The sequence below is a fragment of the Vombatus ursinus genome, unplaced genomic scaffold, assembly GCF_900497805.2.
Source record: "Vombatus ursinus unplaced genomic scaffold, bare-nosed wombat genome assembly UNPS02014818.1, whole genome shotgun sequence".
Classification (NCBI taxonomy): Eukaryota; Metazoa; Chordata; class Mammalia; order Diprotodontia; family Vombatidae; genus Vombatus; species Vombatus ursinus.
The window spans coordinates 24,305,401-24,330,333 of record NW_020954596.1 but is presented as its reverse complement, the minus strand read 5'-3'; the positions used below and the strand labels follow the sequence as shown (position 1 = coordinate 24,330,333).

Sequence of the window (24,933 nt, the reverse complement as noted above, 5' to 3'; positions counted from 1 at the left end):
TGTTTCCATGCCTTTGTGTACTGACTGGCCTCCACTCTGCCTCTTAGAATCCTCTCTTTCTTTTTTTTTTTTTGAGACATAACTACCATATACCTGAATTCTTCATCTCCCAGCATCTCCCCAATTTAATATATATTCTGTATATCCTCATGTACACATTGTCTCCCTGCATAGAATGTAAGTTCCTTGAGGACAGGGACCATTTCATTTTTATTCCCAATACCTAGCGCAATGTCTGGCACTTGGGTGCTTAGTAAATATTTGTTGATTGATAGGGCTTTCAATTGATTGATTGATAGGTTGATTGATTAAAAGCCCTCTCAATCCAGGTTGCTCCCTGCTTCAGAAGTACAAGTCACTCAACTTCTGTTTACCTTAATCCACTGGACAAGGAAATGGCAAACCACTAATATCTTTGCCATGAGAACCCCAAATGGGGTCATGAGGAGTTGGACATAACTGAACAACTAAAGATGGGAATGTTGTGAATAACATGGAGGCGAGTGTCACTGGATTAAAAGACTATGTGCAGGGGAGTGAGGTGTAAGAAGATAAGCTAGAAAGGGGCCAGGTTATGAAGGGTTTTAAAATCCCTTGTAGGATTGAATAAATTGTAGGATTTTACATATAATCCTGGAGGTAATGTGGAGCCACTGGAGATTATTGACTGGGAGGATGCTATGGTCAGAACATACTTTATAAGTGGAGGATGGGCTATGGTGGGGAGAGAAATGGGGCAGGGAGATGAAAAGGCTGTTGTAGTTGTCCAGGTTTAAGGTGTTCAGGACCTGCACCAGGGTGGTAACTGTCAGAGGAGAGAAGGGAGCAAATACAGAGATGTGAAAGGAGAATTGACATGACTTGATGACAAATTGATTGGAGATGGGAGCTGAGAATAAGAAGTCAAAGGTGACATCTAAATTGCAAACTTGAATGACTGGGAATGTAATATGAAGTTAAGAAGAAGGTTTGGGGGGAAAGATTGAGACCAGTTTTGAACAGGTCAAATTTAAGATGTCTACCAGCTATCTAGTTTAAGATGTCCTATAGGCAGTTGAAAATATACTGGAGGTTGAGAGTTTAGGGCTAGATAAATCTTGAGTCATTGCATAGAGATAATTGAATCTGTGGGAGCTGATGAAATTATCAAACAACATAGCATAGGGAAGGAAGGGAAGAGGGCCTAGGTTAGAACCTTAGGGGATATCCATTGTAAGCATCTGCAAAAGATTCAGCAAAGGAGATTAGAAGATTGAGAAGTGTGGTCACACAGATAGAAGCCCTGGAGAGATGTCACGAAAACCTGAAGGGAAGAAATTAAGGAGAAGAGGGTGCCTGCGTTGTCAAAGGATGCAGAATGGTCAGGAAGGACGAGGACTGAATAAAGGCTTTGGTAATTAAGAGATCACTGGTAACTTCAGAGAGAGCTAGACTGTAGACTTTACAGTAAGTGAGTGAGATGGAAATGGAAGCACCAATAGTAGATAACTTTCTGAAGGAGTTTGGCCATAAAAGGGAGGAGATATACAGGATGATTGCAAATATTGAGTGAGGATTTTTTTTTACATAACGATGAAGAACATACAGATGTGTTTGTAGGCAGCAAAGAAGTAACCATTAGATGGGGAGGGATTGAAAGTTAGTGAGAGTAAGGATGGTAGAGGGGGCAAAGTTTTGGAAAAGGTTGGATGTCATGGGACCATGTTTGCATGTAGAGGGGCTTGCCTTTGCAAGCAGAAAGGCTCTGTCTTCATATGAGATGAGTGAAGAAAGAGATAAACAGGGGGAATAGTCAGTGATGTGAGATAAAGAGAGATCCCTTGGTGAATGGCCTCATTTTTTTTTTCAGTGAAATATGAGGCAATGTTCCCAGCTGAGAATGAAAGGGAGGAGAGCCTTGGTGTGGTTTGAGTGGGGAGAACAAGGGTTGGAACCACTGCTCTGATTCTGAGAGGGCAAGAGACTAAGCAGGTATATAGTGCCAGACACTCTCCTAATTTGATCCTTACAACAACTCTGCAAGGTAGGTGTATTATCCCAGTTTTTCAGTTGAGGAAACTGTGGTCAAGTGACTTGTCCAGCTACAAAGTAAGGATAAATTTGAACTTAGGTCTTCCTGACTCCAGGACAATTGCTTGATGAATGGAAGTGAGTCAGTTAGGGCTTGTAAAAGTATTTCCTTGCTGAAGTGGGGACTCAATTGAGATTATGTAACAAATTCGTAGTGGACTCAGCATGGTTTTGTGATTTTTCTCCAGCTACATTCAACATAATCTGAATAGCAACAAAGGCAGGGGATGACGGGAAAAATCCAAAGTTGGGGCTTGGCATGGGGTGATTAGTGATGGGATAAGGGATTCAGGGATTTGAGTGTATAGGGCAGTGTAGAGTTGAACTGGTCCACCAAGGGGTCGTGATGAGGAAGGAAGGAGAGTGTAGCCAGTGAAGGGATGATGATGTTTTGGGGTAGTGTGGATTTGCAGATCATGGTGAAGATGAAAAAACAGGGCTAGTGGCCAATGGTTGTAAGGCAGAGGGGATGGTAGAATGATAAAGATTATCATTAGATAAAGGAATTTTAGAGTTTCTTGACAATGAAATTAGAATGCTTGTGGGTGACAGCAAGGTCAAGGGTGTGACTGTTTCTGTGTATAGCTGACATAGAATGGAGATAGTATTAACTCAGAAGTTATGGTTTTTGAAGAACTATCATACTTTCTAGAGGGCCAGTCATCTTTCTGTTGCTTTTTTGACCCTCACTGTCTATACAACAGGTGGAAGCAGATACACTATTTTAGAGCTAAAGTCCATTATTAGTTTGAAGGGCTAGTTAATGTTAAATGTAGATTAGAAAAGAAAATAAGCAGTGCAAAAAGAGTGTCTGGCACAGTTGAACGACTGTTTCAGTGAATTATATATAGGCTCTGGGAGGAACCTACCAAGCAGAAGGTAGGGCTGGAGGGACAGAAGTATCTTCCAAGTTGACAAGGCTGCTCCTGACTGGCCATGCCTAGCAGCCTTCTCACCCTGCAAGATACCTCTGCTCTTGTGGTGCCCACTTCTAGACTCATGACTAGTCCAGCCCTGCCAACTCCAATCCTTTACTGCTCTCTGAACTCTGCTCTTGACTCTTCTCTGTGGATTACTCTACCATAATGACCACTGTCCCAGTCTGTATTCCCTGCTCCTGCTTTTCAACTCCCTTTTCTGTTTTCTCTTGGAATGTAAACTCCTTGAGGTCAGGGACTTTCTTTTTTGCTTGCATAGGTATTTCTACCACTTAGCACAGTGCCTGGTATGTAGTAAATATTTTAAAAATGCTTGTTAACTTTGAAATAGAAGAGCAAAGGAGTATGTGGGGGGGGGGTGTGGGTGTGGGTGTGAGTGAGCTCGCGCTTTGGTTTCCATTGGAATATTGAATATTCAGCACACATACTAACATGTAAGTATCTGAAAATTACAGCTTTTTCCTTTGAACCTTCCTTTTTATAACATTGCTTATTTGTGGTTATATGCAAAAGTAATCATCCTAGATTGAAATGAGAAACCAAGCATATGTAATAACCAAAAAATATTTAATTTATATAAAATTCAGTATAGTTGAAAAAACATGATCTATAACAATCCTTTTGAATCACAAAGCATTAATAAATTTATATTATACATATCAGTTTTATTTCCCATACAATATTTAAAGGGTTCTTTTAAAAAAATAAATTTGTATTGATTGCTTTGTTTTTACATCATTCAGATATCCCATGTATTTCTTCCTTTTCCGAGAGTCATCCCTTACAATAAAGAATAAAAAAGGAAAAAAAAGTAGTTCAGAAAAACTTACCAAGATCTTGAAAAAAGTCTAACATAGCACCATACCGCTACGAAGATATGGCATACAGTGCCTTCTCATTTCTTTTACTTTTCTCTTCCTTTGTATAATTCAGTTTTCTATTTTGTCATTGTTCTTTACATTTACAGTATTGCCATTGTGTTGTATTGTTTTCATGTTTTCCTCAGTTCAAATGTCTTCTCATGATTTTCTGTATTCAGTTTCATTCCTATTTAACAATTGTTTCAGCCATTCCCTAATTGATGGACAAGTACTTTTTTAAAAAATTGGCTATTACAAAAAACATTTCTGTAAATATTTTAGTGAATATGGGGCCTTTTTGCCACTGACTTCTTTGGCATATATATTTAGAGTGGAATTACTAAGTCAGAAAGTATGGAAATTGCAGTAATTTTCTTTACATAATTCCAAATTTCTTTCCAGAATAGTTGGACCAATTTACAGCTCCATCAACAATGCATAAGTGTATCTTTCCACAAATTCCCCAATATTATTATTGTAATCTTTTGTCATCTTTGCCAATGTGTCAAAAGTCAAATACATTAGAATCATACATTATTATAATATCAATAGGCCAATGTCAATCAAAATTTAAAACCTCGAAGGATCCTAAATTTAGAGTGGAAGGGGGGGGACCCTGCAGATCATCTGATCCTATCCATTTATTTTAAAGGTGAGGAATCTGGGACCCAGAGAAGGAAGAGGATTTATCAAAGTCACAAAGATAGTAAGTAGTTGAGCTGATATGTAAATTCAGGTCCTCTGACTTTTAGTTCAGTTATTTCTATTACTCTAGCTGTAATGTATAGCAGAATAAGACTTTCATAATAAAATGCTGATGCAGACAATTCCCAAACCAAAGGTCTAGTTCATTGTCAGCTAACTGATTGCATACTAATGCTCTACAGTTGCCATAGTCATTTGTTTTGGAAAGTATTATGTCCTAATTTGTTATGTCTGTTCAAATTAAATTGTTGAGCTAAATTTTTTTTGTTGGAAGATAAATTGATTTCTGAAAGATAACAGTAAAGATTTCAGGATAATAGAGCTGTGCACAAATAGGATGATCTGTTGCCGTGGTGGTGGGGTGAAGGTAATGAGTTTCTCTTGATTTGTATTCTTCGAACAGAGGCTGGATGACCATTTGTTAGGGATATTTTGAGGGTTCATGCTTTGGTGTTGTACTATATCTCCTGTTAGGTCTCTCATATTTTTACTTTTTATTATTTTGGTGGACTGGTTTCCTTCCTAAACCATTTGAAAGAGTTTAGTTCTAATCTTTACTAATTAGTTTGCCTAGTTGTTACCTGGCATAATTTAATCCATTTCTTCTTTTGTTTTTAAAATTTTTTTTTCTCTGTCTTTTTAAGTATTCTAGAAATGGATGATCACTTCCATGATAATGCTGTCCTTGAATGTACTCTTTGGCTTCCTCTGTTTGCCTGCTTCCCACTCCTTTACTTGCTTTTGTTGCTTTTCCCTTTAGACCGTTTTTGGTCTCTTTCCATAGCTTTTTAAAATACAGAAACCCAATTAGTGTTCCAGAAATTCTGACTGTATATTATCATTTTGTGTTTGCTTAATATATCTTAATGTATCTATCAATGTACCTCAATGGTATTTTTTCTTTCTTTTTTTTGTTTTTTTGCAAGGCAGTTAGGGTTAAGTGGCTTGCCCAAGGTCGTACAACTAGTAAGTATCAGTGTCTGAGGCCAGATTTAAACTCAAGTCCTCCTGACTCTAGGGCGGGTGCTCTATCCAATGCACCACCTCGCTGCCCCAATGGTATTTTTTAAATAATGTTTTTGTTTCAATTTTCTCAATTATGTGTAAAAACAATTTTAACATACTTTTTAAAAAATAATTTTTGAGTTCCAAATTCCCTCCTTCCTTTTCCTCCCCCCTCCTTGAGAAGGCAAGCACTTTGATATAGATTATATATACACAGTCATGCAAAACATGTTTCTGTATTACCCATGTTGCAAAACAGAGCACAGACCGAAACAAAACACCCTGAAAATGAGAAAAATAAAGTAAAAAAAAGTATTCTTTGATCTGCATTTAGACTATCAGTTCTTTCTCTGGAAGTAGATAGCATTTTTCATCATAAATCCTTCAAAATTGTCTTGGATCATTGTGTCGCTGAGAATAGTTAAGTCATTCACAGTTGATCATTATTGCTGTATAATATTGCCATTACTGTGTACGATGACCTCCTGACTTTTCTCATTTCGCTTTGCATCAATTCAATGATACTTTTTTAAATACCATCTTGGTGTTTATATTCTTAACTTAAATTGAAATTTGCTAGTGTGTAGGAGCTGTTTGAACAGTTTGAAGTATTGGTTTAGTTAATATAGTGGTGTACAAATTTCTTTGGGACCAGCATAAATTTTTGAAATGGTCTCATTTGGTGATAGCAATGATTGTGTACTTCCACTTAATTTTGATCAGATGAAACCAGATTGAATTGATTTCCCTGCCTTTAATTAATTCCCTGTCAGCTAAGTGCTGCATTTCATGCTATACATATTTCATTATTGTCTTCTTGTGTTTTAACTCGTTTTTCTCTCTCCAATGAAACATGCAAAAATTGTAGCTCTTAAGAGAGCAATTTGATTGTTAGAGGTATTTCAGTAGCTTTTGTTTCAAGGATCATTCAAGCCCGTGATGAAACAGGATCCAAACCAAAATACAAATGAGAATGTGCTAAAAATGAGAAAAAAAGTCAAGACACAACATGTGCAGTAAGTAATTGCTGCAAAACAGCCTGATGGTCAGAAAACAAACTGGATTTTTAGAGAGACTTGCTGCTGAATGGATTGTTATTGATTCCTCTTCAGTGAGGAAGGAATAAACCTCTTGAAGTTGGAAGAATAGCAATAAGACCAGTAAAAAACCAAAACAAAACAGGGGCAGCTAGGTGGCACAATGGATAAAGCACTGGTCCTGAATAAGGAGGACCCGAGTTCAAATCCAGCCTCAGACACTTACTAGCTGTGTGACGCTGGGCAAGTCACTTAACCTTGATTGCCTGCAAAAAAAAAAAAAATCTACTTGTATTTTGGGGCAACTAGGTGGCGCAGTGAGTAGAGCTCTGACCTTAGAGTCAGGAGGACCTGAGTTCAAATCTAGCCTCAGACACTTGACACTTAGTAGCTATGTGACTCTGGGCAAGTCACTTAACCCCAATTGCCTCACCAAAAAGCAAAAATAAATAAAAAACAAAAAACAGATACTAATCATTCCTGTAGGGCAGCTAGGTGACACAATGGATAGAGTGCCAGACCTGGAGTCAGGAAGACTTGAATTCAAATTTGGCCTTAGATACTTAATAGCTGTATGACTCTGGGCAAGTCTCTTAACCCTGCTTGTTTTCTTCATCTGTAAAATGACCTGGAGAAGGAAATGGCAAACCACTTTAGTTGTTACTGTTTGTCCTTCGTTTTCAAAGAGGACTAATGACATCATGAGGTGATGACTTGAATTGGATTTAAGCGAGGCAGAGTTGTACAAAGCTGTCAGCTTTACTCTCTCTTCCAGAGTCATTGAAATCCAATGGCAAGATAAAAGTCAAGATGACTAGCAGTGGCCCAGGATGCAGTGGATGACGTTGGCATCTTTGATGTTTGACCAAGCTCTAAGAGCTCCACACTGCCCACTTCAGCTGCCTCCATGGCTGTTAGAACAAATTGTTCTTATCTACCCATTCCACTGGGGGAAGCCTTCACATGCTTGGGGTGGACATCCCCCTAACTCACTGACAGGCTTGAGTCCTGTCAGTTACCCTCAACCTGGTTTAGCCTTTCTGCCAAGACGGTTTTATTGGGGTGTGGCTGCTGTGCATGCTTCTTGGAGTCACAGGTGACAGCAGGTATATGGGGTATTCAGGGAGGATTAGCACCTCTGGAATGAAGGGTTGCTGAGGCCTTCTTAGTGCTGCTCATCCACCTTTGGTGTCCACCTGTCACTCAACCACACCCATATCTTTGTCAAGAAAGCCTCAGATGGGGTCATGAAGAGTCAGACGTGACTGAAACAGCTTAACAACCACAACAACCAAAAAAACTCATCCCTGTGAAGAAAACTACTTGCCGTGGACTACACTAATATGACTAGAGTACTGAAGGCTGCAAAAAGGGCTTATGAAACTCCTTTATTTAGTGCCATAACAAAACTATGGTCAGAGAAGAACTCCAAGTGAACCTGTGAGAACTGGGTATATTCATCAAATGGAAACATCTACACCCTAAAAAAAAAAAAACCCAACCTTTTTTTTTTTTTTTTACTTTCAGTGGTCCTGGAAGTATTTCTCAGCTCTGATAAATAGATTGATATATATTTTTTTAATTTTTAATTTTTTTATTTTTAAGCAATTGGGGTTAAGTGACTTGCCCAGGGTCACACAGCTAGTGTCAAGTGTTTGGTCTGAGGTCAGATTTGAACTCAGGTCCTCTTGACTTCAGGGCCAGTACTGTATCCATTGTGCCACCTAGCTTCCCCAATACATTGATATCTTGAGAAACAAACTTGTTTTGAGTTTTTAGAAATTCCTAAATGGCAAGGGAATTCTGAAATATAAACTTACGCCATGCCACAAAAAGTTAAGCAATTTATCTAATAGAATTAGATAGATATACTTCAAGTACATTCATTTAATTTAGAGTCCATTAAAACCTATAAACTATAATGAAAGATAGAATTGGAAAAATGAACAGTTCATTAAAGGCATGCTTAACATTCATTGTGATAAAACTGTGGTTTCATGATGAAGAATTAAAGGTTGTACCATAAGCTTGAACGTGATGTCAAATCATGTAAAGCAAGTAACAAAAGGGCACATACTGTATTGTAAAAGTTTCTTAAAGATCTAAGATGTTTCTTAAAGATGTTTATTGTCTAAGTTAATAAATTCATTTACGTATTGTCAAGTCACACACAACTGTAGTTAAATTGTAGTCTGTATATATGTAATTGGTAAATTTCCTAAAAATCATATCTAAAATACCATCTTTACAAATAGAAAAAATTTATCTCTGTAAGCTTCAGGATAAAACCAGTAGTATCTAAATGAGGTAAATCTATCAGGTTTTGTTTTTTTTTATGGCCTTCAGATTAAGCACACCTGTTCTATCCTTGACAACTGAAAATGTACTGCCCCGTTACCCAGAGTGACCAGTGCTGTTCTTGATTTAATTTTACCTGTGGCACGCTCAATTATGCAGTGCATGATGTGGAGCATTCATTTGTTACGAACAAGTGAAGCCACGTAGACCCACACAGAGAGCACGTTTTTGGGATAGGCATGTACGTAGACAGCTAAAGCAAACTCAACATTGGAGATATCAATGTTGTGAACTCCAGTGCTGTATACAGCCTCTATCAAAGGCTTCACTTCAGAAAATGCCATATGAATTGGGAATCCAGAGAACTAGAGGGGAAAATAAAATCATTAAAGATTTTTTTTAAATCAGCATATAAAAAAGCTCTTTCCTAAAATTTTTAATTTTTTTTTTCTGTAGATGTATTGTAGTTCCCATATATAACTGACCCAACTGCTGGATTGGAGTTCCTTTGTTTAGTTATTCTATTTATGCACAAAAGTATGTGTGTATCACACATACTTGAGATGTATGTGAATTAGACTGCTACCTTATAAGCAATCTAATTTATGGGAGCAGGCAAATTAACTCTGTGACTATGTTAGTGTTTCTCAGAATAGTTTACCTTAAAGGTAAGAAATGTTTTAGTTGGAGTTGTAAGAAATTTATCCATAAATAAATATTTGGTCTTATGAACTAAACTATTCAGTCAATTGTCTGATGCACCTGAAGTAACAAGGCTAATTTTTGGTTATGGTAACTTTCTGGGTTTTATATATAAACTAGAGCTTAATGAGGGAGGAGAGAGTGTTAATTTAGGAATTATGTATAATTAAATCTGATGGGTCAATTAAAAAAATTCCCCCCAATAACATGTAAAAACAGTTTTTAACATTCATTTAAAAAATTTTTGAGTTCCAAATTCTCTACCTTCCTGCCCTCCCCCCTCATTGAAAAGGCAAGTAATTTGATATAGGTTATACATGTGCAGACATACAAAACATTTCCATATTAGTCATGTGAAAAAAAAAAACAACACACACAGAGACCAAAAAAAGAAAAAGAAAGTTTAAAAAAAGTAATGATGGGTCTATTAAATAGCCAAATAGCATACCATGAAGATTGGTTAATTTATGTACTTTAATTGGTTGCTTAATCTAAAGTGCTTTAGCTAATTGTTCTTAGTACTTGAATTTCATTTTTAAATGGCTAGTTATTCCTTATGCAATACTTTGACAGAAATGATTTCCCTAGTCTCCTATTTGGTAGATAAAATACCTTTTATATCTTCTAGATTTCAGAGAAAGTTAATGATAAAACATTCAGAATTTATGTTCCCAATTTATATTTCTATTCATCTGCTTAATGCAACACACATATAAGTAAAAGTAAACTTATGGGGTAAAAGTGAGTTATCTGGGCAAGTAACTTGATTAGGTGATTTTCAGTCTCAAAGTGCCATGTTTTATGAATATTTCCTCTCAAGTAGGAAACTGTATTCATTTCAAAAGACCACGCATATTCTCTCTTACCCTATAATCTCCTAGCTGTCGGAGGAGTTCTGCTCTATGGTCATCTTCTATATCTTTCCCTTGGTTCTTTTCTAGCAAAGGCAGGAAGTGTCGTAGAGTAGACGTACAATATCTATTCCATCGAGTCATGTGGCGTGGTCTCCATTCCATGATTTTCTCCCTTAGTATTTTTTCAATCCTGCATATAAAAAAAAGATTTGGTCTATAGGGGACTGTTCTATAATCTAGCCACAGTGAAAATTGTAAGAGGATTCACTTACTATGTGTGTCTTATTTGCCCAGTGGTTCAAACCAACCACTTGTACAATTATAGTAAATACCTCAATTCCAGAGTTAGTAGAGAAAAAGAATTTATAGGCAAAATTTCACAGGCTGATTGTGAAGAAAATGCTTTGGAAACCCTGGTGTGCTAAATGAGATATTATTACTATTCTTGAGTATGTCATTTTTTGATTTTTGTTTTAAACTTTCCCTATCCTCTATAACCTCTATAATCAGAGACAGGGAAGGATAGGGCTTTGAGGTACCAATTTTTTTTTTTTGGCATGATGAACATAAGATTTAATTTGTAATTATAAAACTTAATTATAATTTATAATTATAATTTATAGGATTTTTAGTTTTTCAATTTTTCTGTTCATAAGGCCCTTTTTGCTCATATTGAGCATAAGGTAAATAATAGACTTTAAAAAGGATAGAAACAGATACATTTAGGGGCCTAGTTGACTTTGTTACATGATTGTAGGTGGTGCTTCTAGTCCTATTGTTACCTTATAGATCACTTAAAGAATTACCTCTTTGTAGTAGTTTGAGGTCTTGTATTGCCCTTTTGTTTGTACTTTTTTTTTCATTATTTCCCTTGTGTTTCTTGACCTTTTTTTTAAACATATACATTTTGTAATTTTTTTCTAATTTTACAAAGCAATTCTCTAGTAGTTTGATTGATTTGGCATAGGTAAATTAATTTATTAGAATTGTCATCCTGACTATGAACAAATAAGATTTTTCTAATTACTTAGGTCTGTCTTTATTCCTTATTTTTTCTAAATGGTGGTTTGTAGTTATATTTTCATCTTGTGGATATCTTGGTAGGTAGACTCCCAATCAAGTAGTTTACATTTTCTTTAATTTAAATTTAAAACACTTAGCTCAATGCCTGGCACATAGTAGTATTTAATAAATGCTTGTTTTCTTCCTATTATTTAAATAGAATTTCTCTTTCAACCTCTTCCTGCTGTGTTTTATTGGTATTATGTAGAAATTCTGATGATTTCTATGTATTAGTTATGTCCTGCAGCTTTAGTTATTATTTCAATTAATTTTTTTTTATTTACTCAGGGTTCCTTAAGTACATCATCATATCATCTACAAAAGCAACAATTTTATTTCTTCTTTGCCTATGCTTATTTCCATAATTTCTTTTTCTTCTCATTGTTGTAGCATTGTACTACTGATTTCTAACTTCTGTATTTCTATTGGTGTTGCCACCATTTTTCCAGTCACTCAGGCTCTTGTAACTTCTGAGTGATCTTTTACCCTTCCTTTTTCTTCATTCAGTATGTCCAAATAAATTGCCAAGACCTATTGCTTCAACCTCTACAATTTCTTGCATTTGTTTCCTCCTCACCCCTCCCACCTCAGCCACCTGAATTCCTAAATTCTTGCTTAAGTTATTGTGACAGAGTCCTGACTGGTTTTACTCCTAGTCTAGCCCCTTTCCACCAGTTGTTGTACTTCACATTACTGCCTACTCTGAATAATTTTCCTTTTGAATCACTCTGATCGTGTTATTCCTCCACTCAGAACACTTGGGTAGCTTCCCATTGCTTAGTGAATAAAAGCATAAACTCCTTGTTCTGGCTTTTAAGTACCTTTGTTGTCTAGGTCCAACCTTACTTATTAGCCTTCTCTAATGCGGCTTCTTGTCATAGACTCAGTGCTTCAGTCTAACAGGATCACTGTCCATTTCCTGTTCTTGTTCTGTTACATCCTTTTTATTCATGCCGTTCCCCATATTTGGAATGACTCTTTTATTTCTCTTGAAATACTTCTTTTCCTTCAGGACTAAATTAATATTTCTCTTCTTCTATTGAGTCTTCCCTGACTCCCCAGGTAAAATGATTCTTCTTCCTTCCTCAAATTTCTCATAGCCCTTTCTCTGGATGTTTATGCTTACTTAGATCATTTTCTTATGTATTGTAATTTGTGACTTTGTCTTCTCTCATTGAGAGGTGGTGCAGCAGATATAGCACTAGATGTAAAGTCAGGAAGACCAGAGTTCAAATATGGCCTCAGATGTTTATTAGCTGTGTGATTGGAGGCAAGTCACTTAACCCTGTTTGCTTCAGTCTCCTCATCTGTAAAATGAGCTGGAGAAAGAAATGGCAAACCACTCTAGTATCTTTGCCAAGAAAACCCTAAATGGGGTCACGAAGAGTCAGCATGACTGAAACAACTGAACAACAAGCTTTTTTCCCATTAGACTGTACACTCCACCTTATTTCTCTTTGTATCCTAGCTGTTAACACAGTGTCCTGCACACAAAAGTCACTTAATAATATATTTTCAAATGAGTGCTTTTAGTAATGAGTTAACCTTTCTTAATTGAAGTCATATAAGCAGATGCTAGAGATTCTTTTACTAATAGTGTTTTTTTGGGGGGGGAGTATACGTTTTGTTTTGATGGACATATCAGTCACTTCTCAACAAGCACCCTTCCTTACCCCTGTTTTTTCTTTTTTTTTTAACCCTAGTATTTTTTCATAAAAATCAGTTAAACAAAACTATTTAACAGGGATGGAGACATCATCACATTTTACAATTTAACAGAAAGGAAGGATGTGTATTTTAACTTTAATGATTATGAATCAACATTATCTGTTTTGTTTGACCTGAATTTTGTTACCTCTTGTAATCTATAAATACTGTTGTATATACTGTTCTTTTGATTTTGATTTCTTTACTGTGCATCAGTTTATGCAAGCTTTTTCATGTTTTCTTGAGTTTTCCATACTCTATAATAATTCTCTCCTTACTCTACTAAAGTATTACTTATTTTACTAAAACTCCTTACTTTATGATAACTCCTTTCATTTGTGTATCATAATTTGTTCAACTGTTCCTCAATTTTTTTTTTTTAGGCAATTGGGGTTAAATGACTTGCCTATGGTCACATAGCTAGTGAGTGTCAAGTGTTTGGTCTGAGGCCAGATTTGATCTCAGGTCCTTCTGACTTCAGGGCCAGTGTTCTATCCACTGTGCCACCTAGCTGCCCCTGTTCCTCAATTTTATGGACACACTTTATTTCCAGATTTTCTTTATTAGTGTTGCTATGAATATTTTGGTAGAGAGGATTTTTCTTTTTCTGTCATTGACTTGTGAGAGGGAATGTTGTGGAGTGGATTTGTGGTTTTGGTATGGGTTGGACGAAGTGGCTTCTGAAATCCCAACAGTGGGATTCTGATTCTAAGGGCCATGATTTACCTGAGGGGTTATAGTATTTGAGGGGTTGTAGTATTTAGCATTGTAAGAAACTTGAGATAGCATTCTGTCTAAGCCCTCCATTTTACAGATGAAGAAATGGCTCTAAAGAACTAAAGTGACTTGTCCAAAGATAAATAGGCAGTAAGTAGCAAAGCTAGGATATAAACCTCACCTCTCCTGACTTCCCATCTACTGTTTGTCCACTCTGATATTCTTACCAAGACTTAAGGAATTAGAACATGCATCTTGGTTGTCATTTGGAGACAGATGTTTATAGACACTATGGGGGTAAGATCTCATAGCTTGAATTTAGAATATGTGTATCACAGAATGTTAGCTTAGAAAGGGCTTTAGAGATTATCTTGTCCAGTCTCATTATATAGATGAAGTAATTTGAACAGTCAGGACCAAACTTAGGTGCTTCCTTGAGAGGTTCATATTAGGCCAATAAAGAAATTGCTAACTTCTGTAATTATTACATAAAGCACTCTTTCTCCCTCCCATCCTGCCCCTGACATTTTTGAAAATGGCAAATAGCAACCCCTTTAATTTTTTCTGCATGTGTCTTCAATTATCTTGATTTTCATATGAGCCAAAGAAAAGAACAAAACATGTTATTTTATGACTCATAATACTTAACTGACCAATATTGAATAAAACATTGCACAATTTAAAGTCTAAACCTAATTCACAACACATCTTCACAACACTGAACCTAAATGACTACCAACTGGTATCTGCTCCTGGCTGAAAGGAATTTGTGGTGAGTTATTTTTAATAAGATCAAGGGAAAAAGAATGATGGTCAGGACTTGAGGCATTTAGTTCTTAGTTCATGCTCAGGGTTGGTCCTAAGGTCAAAATATACCCTGCACCAACAGAGGTACAATGTGGGACAAGTTTGTTCATATACACCAACTAATAATGTACAGTGTATGTACAGAGTAGGAAACGGTATTAGTTCTGTTTAGAAATGGAGAAAAATAATTAAATCCTCTGCCTCATTGATTTAGACTTCAACTCACAGGGTATTTGTTGTTACCCAGAGAATTAGACAGGGAATTATAGAGAGAAAATTACCTGTCTTGTAGTTCTACTGCAGCAACTTTGTCTGTATGTTGGTAAATTAATTCTTCAGGCTGAGAAGAAATGTTTTAGAATTTGAAAAAGATATGAAGAATTAAAAAAAGCTTTGATTTCATGAAATAATATATCTTGAATATATCTCTACCTCTTTGTGCAAGATAACTATTGAAAAGTTCTGGCTATTAAAATGATTCTGTGTTCTCCTCTTTTACATGTTTACACATGTCTATCAATTGGCAACTATGAGAAATAATTCATTTGGCCCCCTACTCTATTCCAATCTGTATTAATCAGTTTTATATTTTACATAAATCATATAAGGAGAATTATATAAGATAGGTTCTTATAGTATAGGCCTTTATAATAGACTTCAAACTTTAATGTAATGTTCACTACTTGTTTACCAAGTTATGAGGCTTACTTGTGCAACCACAGGAATGCTGACAAAGTTATCTCCATCTTGTTTTGCTCAAATTCCATGTCCCAACCCAGCATGGGTGGGGATTCCTTGATTCTTTGGAAAGTCCCCCAACTGATTTTTGTACCTCCAGACAATTCTCTTGTCCATTGTGAGCAGGTGACAATCTTATGGCCCTCTTATGACCACTTAGCCAATAGAGATGCCCCATGCTTCACGCAACCTGTGACCTCCCTGCTGATCCATCACTATTGACCCTCAAGAGCAAGGCCTATCAACCATATCTCTTTTGCATATTTGGGTATCAAACCCTATAACAATAATTGGATCCTGGGACCAGGAGCATCTGAGCATGAGGAAGATTTAAGGTGTATTTCGTTAGAGGGGACCATGGACCCTTTAATAAAGTGCCTTTGGCTCAGAGCTCTGCCTCAGTGCTTTTTCTTGCAGATTGGGCAATTTTAATCCACACATAACAAAGATAATATAAATACCTGAACACTTGAAAGCCCTGGATATGGAAGACTTCTTGAAAAAAAAGATTTCCATAGTTTGGGTTTGGTGATGTCAAAATTTATCCTCATTGGAGAATCATACCGTTGAATATTAAACCAAATCTAAAGAACCAATTGAAATACATTAGCAGATAGTTGTTAACCACATTTGGGGGGCCTAGTCTCTTTAGAACATTTATTTAGAACATGTACAATATTAAAATTCATTGTATATTCCTTTTGTCAGAAGAGAGACAATGCTATACATAATTGTAAGAGAACTGTAAAATTAATATAAGGGAAATGCACCTTTAACTTCTAAGAACTTTACTACATAATTATGGAAATGAATAAAACTAGTTCCCAACTGGACAGACCTTATTTGCATTACCAGCAGGTTTCCTCCCCTAAAATATATTGGCACTACTTGGTTATTGATGACTTTATATAATTCTTTAAACTTGACACGGGAGATTAATCCAAGGATCAACCCATTAATTATCTTTACTAAAGAAGGTGAATTTAAACAAAAGGTATATTTGAATTCTGTTCCTATGGTTGGACACAGTGAAAGTATAATTTTAAAGTTAATTTGCCATTATAAGTGATTATTAGAAAGACATGATTTACATATAACAAATAAACCAATAATATACAATATTGTTGAAATATTAAATGGAAAAAAGAAAGCAGTGATCCCTATATAAAAGGAACTGTGGAACACTTACATTGTCAGGACTTATTAAGCAGCCCACACTTTTTAAAGGACAAAATGTATCAAACTGTCCATAAAAGCGTCCACTACAGGGATTCCATATTAAATATTGGCTTTGTTCCCAAGTTAGCACATAGGCAGTTGGACCCTGGAGGAAAAGTAAATACTTATTAAAAACTGGATGATTTTTGAGCTTATACTTTAGTAGTCCACAGCACTGGTTGGAGTTTTGCATTGTTAGGTTATTACTTTAAATCATAAATTAATATTTCCAAAGTCACATAGAGAATACTTCTGAAATTTTAGGTTTAAGCTGATTAAAACCATAAATTCGGTTGCCCAAGGACAAAATTTTATCCAAGGAACATTAGCTACCCTACTCTGTTTATTTTTATAGTGTAACTGAAAGAACAGTGGGCTTAGGGGTTAAAGGAACAGGATTTGAGTCTTTGCCTTATTTCCTCATCTAGAAAATTTGGATTATAATGCTTACACCCCTTCAAAATAGTTCTCCTTTATCACTTCATCATTAGTAGAAGTGACTCTGGACACTTGAAGGTTTTATTACTGGAGTGTAAACTCTGGCAAGTTTTACTAAGAAAGGTTTCAGGCACAGATCCCATGATAAACTGTATTTGTCTTCTGAGGGACTGGCCTAGTTAAGGGCAGGGAATCTCATAACATCACAAAGCAAACTTCTGGGTGATTTTAAAAAAAGCATCTATTAATAGATTTCAACCTGCAACAGCAGAAGAATGTAGATCCGCTCAACAATGAAGTGGACCTTTCCATACCTGCGAAGCCACATTTGGACTATCTACTTCAAAGGACTGTTGGTTGGGGAAAGAGTTTTGTATGCTGTAAAGCTCTATCTAGCCTGAACAGCTATTAATCCTTAATTTTGGCTTAAAAGAGATAACAGTAATTCTCTAATGCTAACACTGGTGCTATTTTGTCAGCAAGGCAAGAAGATTAAATAGTAATCTCAACTGTGAGTATAGTCGTCACTGGGAAGGAAGACTTTCTCAAAATGACCAGTAGCCATGTCCTTAGCTTTATATATTACCATGATGTCCTCAAATACTCAACTTTCCCATGGATGAATACTTTGTTCCCACAAAAGATTTTACATTAGTATGTCTTACAACCACCCTAAATATTAGTGAACACACTAAGGGGTATCTTCTCTAAATAATATGAAATGGGCTTTCCAAAGGAGATCTTTCCATAAAATCCTAGGACAAAACAATCCTATTTTGTGTATGAGACCTTTCCTCCAAACTCTAAATTTCATATTTTAATTTTTTGTTTTTCTGAGTTTGACAAAATTCCACGAACATGAACAGTTCAAGAATATGGAATGCTTTGCAAATTTGGGTGTCATCTTTGGGCAGGGGCCATGTGATTCTTCTCTGAATTTTTTCCAATTTTAGCATCTGTGAACACAGTAGCACTAATTTCTTCCTAACTTAGAACAGATGTATAAAGCTTAGATCAGAAGTTGCCAGCTTTTGAGAATGAGGTGTCAAGTTGCTGACAATCTATTTGCACGAGGGGGAGGGTTAGTAGCCATTGTTGTTGGGATAGGTGATGGAGTAGAAGGAGACAGGAATCACAGGGATTGCCTTGCTCACAAATCTCTATCCTTTCCCCCCATATCCTAATCAGCAACCTTAAAATGAAGTAACTCAAGAAGCAATATGGCGTAGTACAGAGGGCGGGCTGACATAAGTACTGAACCAGATTAAAATGTAATTGGGAAATGTTTAATAAAATATACAAAAATACAATACAGCAAAGCTAATATTAATTTGTGGTTTGCTAAATCAGTATACTCCCCAAAGGGATTCATTTCTATTTGCATTTAATATCACTGGGGTAGTGGAAAATGTGCAGGATTTGAAGTGAAGACATCTGGGTTCAAAGTCTTGCTCTTTCATTTACTCCCTGTGGTAACACAGGAAAGGACCACTTTATTGTTGAGCGGATCTACATTCTTCTGCTGTTGCAGGTTGAAATCTATTAATAGATGCTTTTTTAAAAATCACCCAGAAGTTTGCTTTGTGATGTTATAAGATTCTCTGCCCTATCTGTAAAAAATAAATGTAGTGGTTAGACTAGATGACCCTATAGTTATGGCTTCTCCTGTAGTTATGGTTCATCACGGTTCCTTCCAGGTTTAAATCTTTGAAGCTCCAGGGAGGGTTAAGCCTTTTGCTCATTCATATTTTAGTTGCAGGTTTTGGCCAGTCTATCTTCAGAACCCACATAGTACCTTGCCTCTCCCTAAAATATTTGTATTTTTTCTGCACAATTTTTACTCAATTAGACTGTAAGCTCCAGGGGGGCAGGTATTATGTTATATCTCAACTTTTTATCTTCCTCAGCTTCTAGCCTACAGTTTGACACTTAGTAGGTTCTTAATATAGTTGCTGTTTGTCCTTTGTTTTTGAAGAGTACCAATGACATCATAATATTGGGTAAAATAGTGGATGATGGGTGATATCTTGACTTGTATGAGTTGGATTAAATTGAGGCAGAGTTGCACAAAATCATCAGCCTCACTCTCTCTTCCAGAGTCACCGAAGTCCGGTGGTAAGACAGAAGTCAAGACAATTAACAATGGCCCAGGATGCAGTGGACGACCTTGGTGTCTTTGATGTCTGACCAAGCTCTAAGCGCTCCATGGTGCCTGCTTTACCTACCTTCATGACTGCTGGAACAAATTGTTCTCATCCACCTATTCAACCAGGGGAAATCTTCACATGCAGGGAGTAGACAATCCTCTAGCTCTCTGACAGGTTTGAAACCTGTTAGTTATCCTCAACCTGGTTTAGTCTGTCTGCTAAGATGGTCTTACCAGGGTGTGACCACTGTGCATGCTATAACTTCTTGGAGCTCCAGGTTAGAGTTTCTTATTATAATTAAGTAATATAAAATACATATATAAATAATATACATAACATATAAAATAATTTTCTTATTATATTAAACTATAGCCAACCCCTCAATTCCTCATCTTCCATTTTCTCATGTCGATTTTCCTTCATTTTGGACTTCTTATATTCTTTCTATCTTTTGGTACTCAGAGAAACCCAGCTTCCTAGATAATACTGTTTTCCTGGGCATTCTCTCCAGTAGTAGCTGCACCTGCTTCCATACCCTTTATCACACTGGTCTTGGAACAGGAGTCAGAATACACTTTGTTCCCTATTGGTACTTTTGGAGTCTTCTTCTCTTGCCAACATATAGCAATCTCTCTATCTCTAAAATTCACTCTATTAAAATTTATTATCCAATCCAGATTATGGTAGCTATTTTCTTTTGGCCCCTGGGTCATTCTGCCTCTTTTCTCAAGAGTTTAGTACCTGACTTGCTGCTTTTCTCTCCTTCCCAATTCTGACCTTTGTATTAAGTTGCCTTTAGTATATCTGTTGATGCTCTCTTAAATACCCTAATCTCCCAGTCTCCTTTGCTGACACAGAGAATGTTGATAGATATAATCCACTTAAACAAAAGCCCTTTAGGAGGTCCTCAGTAATTTTTAAGAGCATAGAAGGGTCTTCAGACCAAAAATTTTGAGGATTGCTGATCTACCTGATCATAACCTCCTATCTTCCATCTCTGCATTAATTAAGCACTTCCTATGTGACCCATACTGTGCTTGGTCCTGGGGATGAGCAAAAACTCCATATTCCCAGGGAAATTTACATTCAACCAGGGAAACAAGTACATATATAAATACATACAGAATAAATATAGAACAAATAAGTACAAGGTAGTTTAAAAGGTAGTTAGGGGAGGAAGGCACTAAAAATTGGTGGAGATCAGGAAAATTTTCATCTAGAAAGTGGTGCTTGAGTTATGTCTTGAAGGAAGACAGGGATTTTGTGAGGAAAGGTTGAGAAGGGAGTGTATTCTGGGCATGTGGGATAGCCAGTACAAAGGCTATGGAGTGTCATGTGTGAGGAACAGGAAGAAAGTGAATTTGGTTGGATTGAAGAATATGGGAAGGAGAGTAATGTATAGAGAGACTAGAAAGATAGTTTTGGGCCAGGTTGTGAAAGGTTTTAAAAAGCCAAACAGAGGAATTTATATTTTATCTTAGTCAATAGGCCACTTGAGTTTATTAAGGAGATGTCATGGTTACATCTGTGCTTAAGGAAAAACCACTTTGGCAGCTATGTGGAGGATGGACTGGAGTAGGGAGAGATTTGGGGGCAGAAAGATTGATAAGGAGGGTGTTGGAGCAATCAACATGAGAGCTGATGAAGGTCTGAACCAAAGTGGTGGATGTTTGAGTAGAGAGAAGGGTTAAGATGCTAGTGATATTGTGGAGATAGAAATCGCAAGATGTGGCAGCTGATCCTGTAAGTGGGGTAAAAGTGAGTAGATGAGGGTGATGTTAAAGTTCCTAACTTGAGAACCTCAAAGAACAGTGGTCACTGTGACAGAAGTAGGAAAGTTTGGAAGGGCCTGGGGTGGGGATAAGAAGTTGTTTTGGATGTCTTGACATTGAACACCTTTGGGACTTCCAGTTGGAAATGTCCAATAGGCAATCAGTAATGTGGGACTAAAGCTCAGGGGAGGACCAGAACTGGATATATAAATATGTAGGTCATCTGCACAGAGATGATAATTAAGTCTATTGGAGTTAATAGGTCACTGAGGGAGTGTAGAAAGAACTAAACCACTTCTTTGTCTTCACTGTGACATCTATTCCCTCCATTTACCAGTAACCTCCTAGGCCAATAAACCTGCTTTGACTTTGCTTTTTAATCTTGATCCTTTTTAATCTTGACCTATCATTAACCAGTTCTGAAGAATAAGACAAATTTTACAATTTTTTCTGGTGTCTTGGTTCCAATACCTAGGTGGCATTCACCTCTGGCATGATTGTTGATATGTTACTAATGGCTGTCTTATAAAACTATTAGTTTTTCCTCTGGTTTAAGAGGAAACCTCTCCTGACTTTTTATGTCAACAATATGTCAGCAATACAAATTAAATTCTTAGAACCTGGGGAATTCTCTGTCATCTATGTAAGCACACTGAATGGTATGGATGATGATTAATAATTAGATATAATAGGGCTTCCATGTGCTGAGTATCATCAACTGCTCCTAAACTATCACATCATTCACTTCCTAAGGATAATTAATTGGCCAGGGATATTAATCTTAAAATAGTTGTTGCATAAGGTGTGCTGGCACAAAGGATGAGTAAAATAAGTTGGGAAAGCAGCCATCAGTAATGACTGAACCCTCTGTAACTTCTTCTTTAACCATAACATTCATCATGGTTCCCAGGCACCTGGAGTGCCCCAAGGAAGGTTGCTATTGTTGTTGTTTAGTTGTTTCAGTTGTGTCTGACTTTTTGTGACCCCATTTGGAGTCTTCTAGATGAAGATATTACAGTGGTTTGCCATTTCCATCTCTGTCCAAGTAAGGTACAGTCTGTCATCCCTAGCACAACCACAGGTCATTTTGCCATTTTCCAGTAAGCAACTCTGTACATTTATAGAAGATAAGTCTGCATGATTATTAGATCTATTAAATCAAATTTCAACCTTGACTACTAGTGGGGATATTTTAGAGGAGATGCACATTTCATTAAAGGAAAGGTTCAACTGCATGACCATTTAACTCTGTGACTTCTGGGAAACACAAATGACCTTACCTCAGGAATAGCACTGCCCATCACTAGCCAGGCTTTTTTACCCAGGGCCAGAAAATAATTACACAACAGCACTGCATGCTCTTCCTCATCTCCCGCCAGAAGATCAAGAAATTGCTAATAAAGAAAGACATAGTTTGCTAAATAGATTGGCAGCTTAATCATTTTGGCAAGCTCTTATTCACTTTCAACATGGCATATTTTTTTTTTAAATTGCCTTTATAGGAAAAACCTTAATATAAAAATCCTCAATGAAAAGTTGACATCCAGTTTAACACACAACAAAGAAATCACTCAAGTTGTGCATGGAATACCCCACTGATGTAGATGATGGTACTGACAGGTAGAATGTTTATGTGATTACTGCAAATAGATGGGAAAAAAGACAAGCCTAATATGTTAGAGTCTACCCTGAGAAAAAATACATGCTTTTAAAGTGTTTTAGGTAGAAAAAAATGGATATCTCTTAAAATTACCAATCTAAATTAAATAAAAATTAAAATTTTAAAAATTAAATTAAATTAAATTAAAATTAAAATGGATATCTCTTAAAATTACCAATCTAAATTAAATAAATAAATACCTTTATTCTTGGGTATTTAAATGAATTCATTAAATTGTTACACAATATATTTTGACAACATCTGGACTGGTAATTTTAGAGAATCGGTAAGTTTAGATTGGTAATTAAATCTTTGGTTTATACCCTATAAGGAATTGTGTATTGAGATGGTGCCTGATTTATTGGATATTGTGAGAGATTCAGGTTCTTTTTTGTTTTATTTTATTTTTCAAAGGAAGTACATTAAATGCAGTGAATAAGCAGTAGAAATTCTGTCTGATGAAAACTGCATGCTTACACGGATGCTTGATCTTAAGAACACCTAAGGAAGAGCTGGCCCAGTATCAGTGCCAGCTGGAATAAAGGATCCAAGACCACTGAGGAAGTCTAATGATGACTGGTGGGTAGGAAGAGGTTGAAGGACCTCCTACTAATTTCTAAGCTCAAAGAAGGACGGATTTGTTAATGGGCGACTAAGGAAGCAAGGGGGACAAATGGTTGTGAAACTGAAGAAGAGAGAGTTGGAAAAAAAGATGAAAGGGGATCTGCCCACGTGTGCTTCCAGGTGGTAGTTAATGCTCTGTAGGTTCCTGTATTAATAGACAGAGCTGAGTCAGGCTAAGAGCATGCTCCAGGATACTAGGTTGCTAGAAAGTACAGTAGATAGATAGTAGTCAGGAAGACCCAAGTTCTAATTTAACTTCAGACACTTCCTAGCTGTGTGATCCTGGGCAAGTCTGTTGACCACTGTCCACCTCAGTTTCCTCATCTGTAAAATTGGAATAATCACACCTGCCTTCCAGAGTTGTTGTGAGGATCAACTAAGATAAAATTTGTAAATTACTTTGCAAGCCTTAAGGTGCAAAATAAATGCTAGCTATTGTTATTATTCTCAGTGCCAAGTGCTTAATCAACATTTTATGTCGCCTTAATAAAGTCTAGGTAACAGTTAAGTTTGAACTAATAAATACATGAGGAAGAATGAAAAATTGTCTTTACTTACATCTGATGTGCTCCATAAATCACAGATCCCAGTAAATGAAACACTATCAGGCAAGAAAGGAATCAAAGCAACGTATCTGGCCACAAGCTCCTACAGAATGACAAAAAGTGTGAATATTTTGTGTTTGGCAAACTTTATGCTAGATAAACCATTCCCAAACCATACTTACTGCACTTTGGCTATTATCCTTGACCTCTTTGTCACCTTCCCACTAGAACCTGGGAGTCTAACCCTGGGACCACTGTGGGTTCTGACAGGTGAGCTTTCATTTTAAAGGGTCTGCTCTCACCTTAAATTTTGTCTAGAATCAGTCCTCCACATCATTTCTTGACCATACCCAAATCATGCTGTCTGCACTTGGGCCTCAGGCCACAACCTCCTCATTTCCTTCCCACTGAAACCTTGAAGTCTGACCCTGGGACCACTCTGGGTTCTGATAGGTGAACTTTCCCTTTATTTTGCCTGGAACCAGGACACTGTATCATTTCAAAGTAGTTTTGGAGGGATGGTATTGATAACTGAGGGAGGGGAATCAGGAGTAGAGATGTCATGAAGAAAGGTTGCTTGCTCTTCATTTTTAGGGAAGAGTGGGAGCTCAGAGTTGGAGCTAAGGAGGGAGTGCCTTCCAGGCGTAGAGGATGGACAGAGCAGATACACAGAGATGGAGATGGGATATTATTTGTGAGAATCATTCAGTCAGTAAACATTTATTGCCTACCATGCCAGGCGCTGTGCTAAGTGCTGGGGATACAAAAAGCGGCAAAAGACAGTCCCTGCCCTCAAGGAGCTCACACTCTAACGGGTGAGACAACAGATGAACACATAGGTACAAACAAGCTACATACAGGATAAATGGGAAATAATTAAAATAAGGAAGGCACCGGAATTAAGAGGGGTTGGTAAAGGTTTCTGACAGAAGAGAAGATTTTAGTTGGAAGCCAAGGAGGTCAGTAGTCAGAGTGGAAGTTAGCATACCAATGCATATTGAAATCTTTACAATTTATAACCTTTGAGAG

The 24,933-nt window shown here is 36.8% G+C and overlaps 1 protein-coding gene and 1 non-coding gene across 6 annotated transcripts in view; both read right to left on the bottom strand.

Moving 5' to 3' along the window:
* Positions 1–24,933, bottom strand: part of CC2D2A (coiled-coil and C2 domain containing 2A) — a 163,170-nt gene that overhangs the window by 25,738 nt on the left and 112,499 nt on the right. For 2 of the 5 annotated variants that reach the window (XM_027836460.1, XM_027836463.1), the window contains exons 29-36: positions 23,918–24,007; positions 22,356–22,469; positions 16,690–16,824; positions 15,962–16,084; positions 15,044–15,102; positions 10,482–10,659; positions 9,050–9,278; positions 3,609–4,082 (exon numbers count right to left, since the gene is read on the bottom strand). In XM_027836460.1, coding sequence (XP_027692261.1) covers positions 9,090–9,278; positions 10,482–10,659; positions 15,044–15,102; positions 15,962–16,084; positions 16,690–16,824; positions 22,356–22,469; positions 23,918–24,007 — 888 coding nt within the window. In that variant the 3' untranslated portion in view covers positions 3,609–4,082; positions 9,050–9,089. Of the gene's footprint in view, positions 1–3,608; positions 4,083–9,049; positions 9,279–10,481; positions 10,660–15,043; positions 15,103–15,961; positions 16,085–16,689; positions 16,825–22,355; positions 22,470–23,917; positions 24,008–24,933 lie in introns of those variants that run through there. The other 3 variants (XM_027836461.1, XM_027836462.1, XR_003566823.1) reach the window with 3 other exon arrangements.
* Positions 18,026–18,130, bottom strand: LOC114023886. Its single transcript, XR_003566836.1, has one exon. It is a non-coding gene; the product is annotated as a U6 spliceosomal RNA (small nuclear RNA).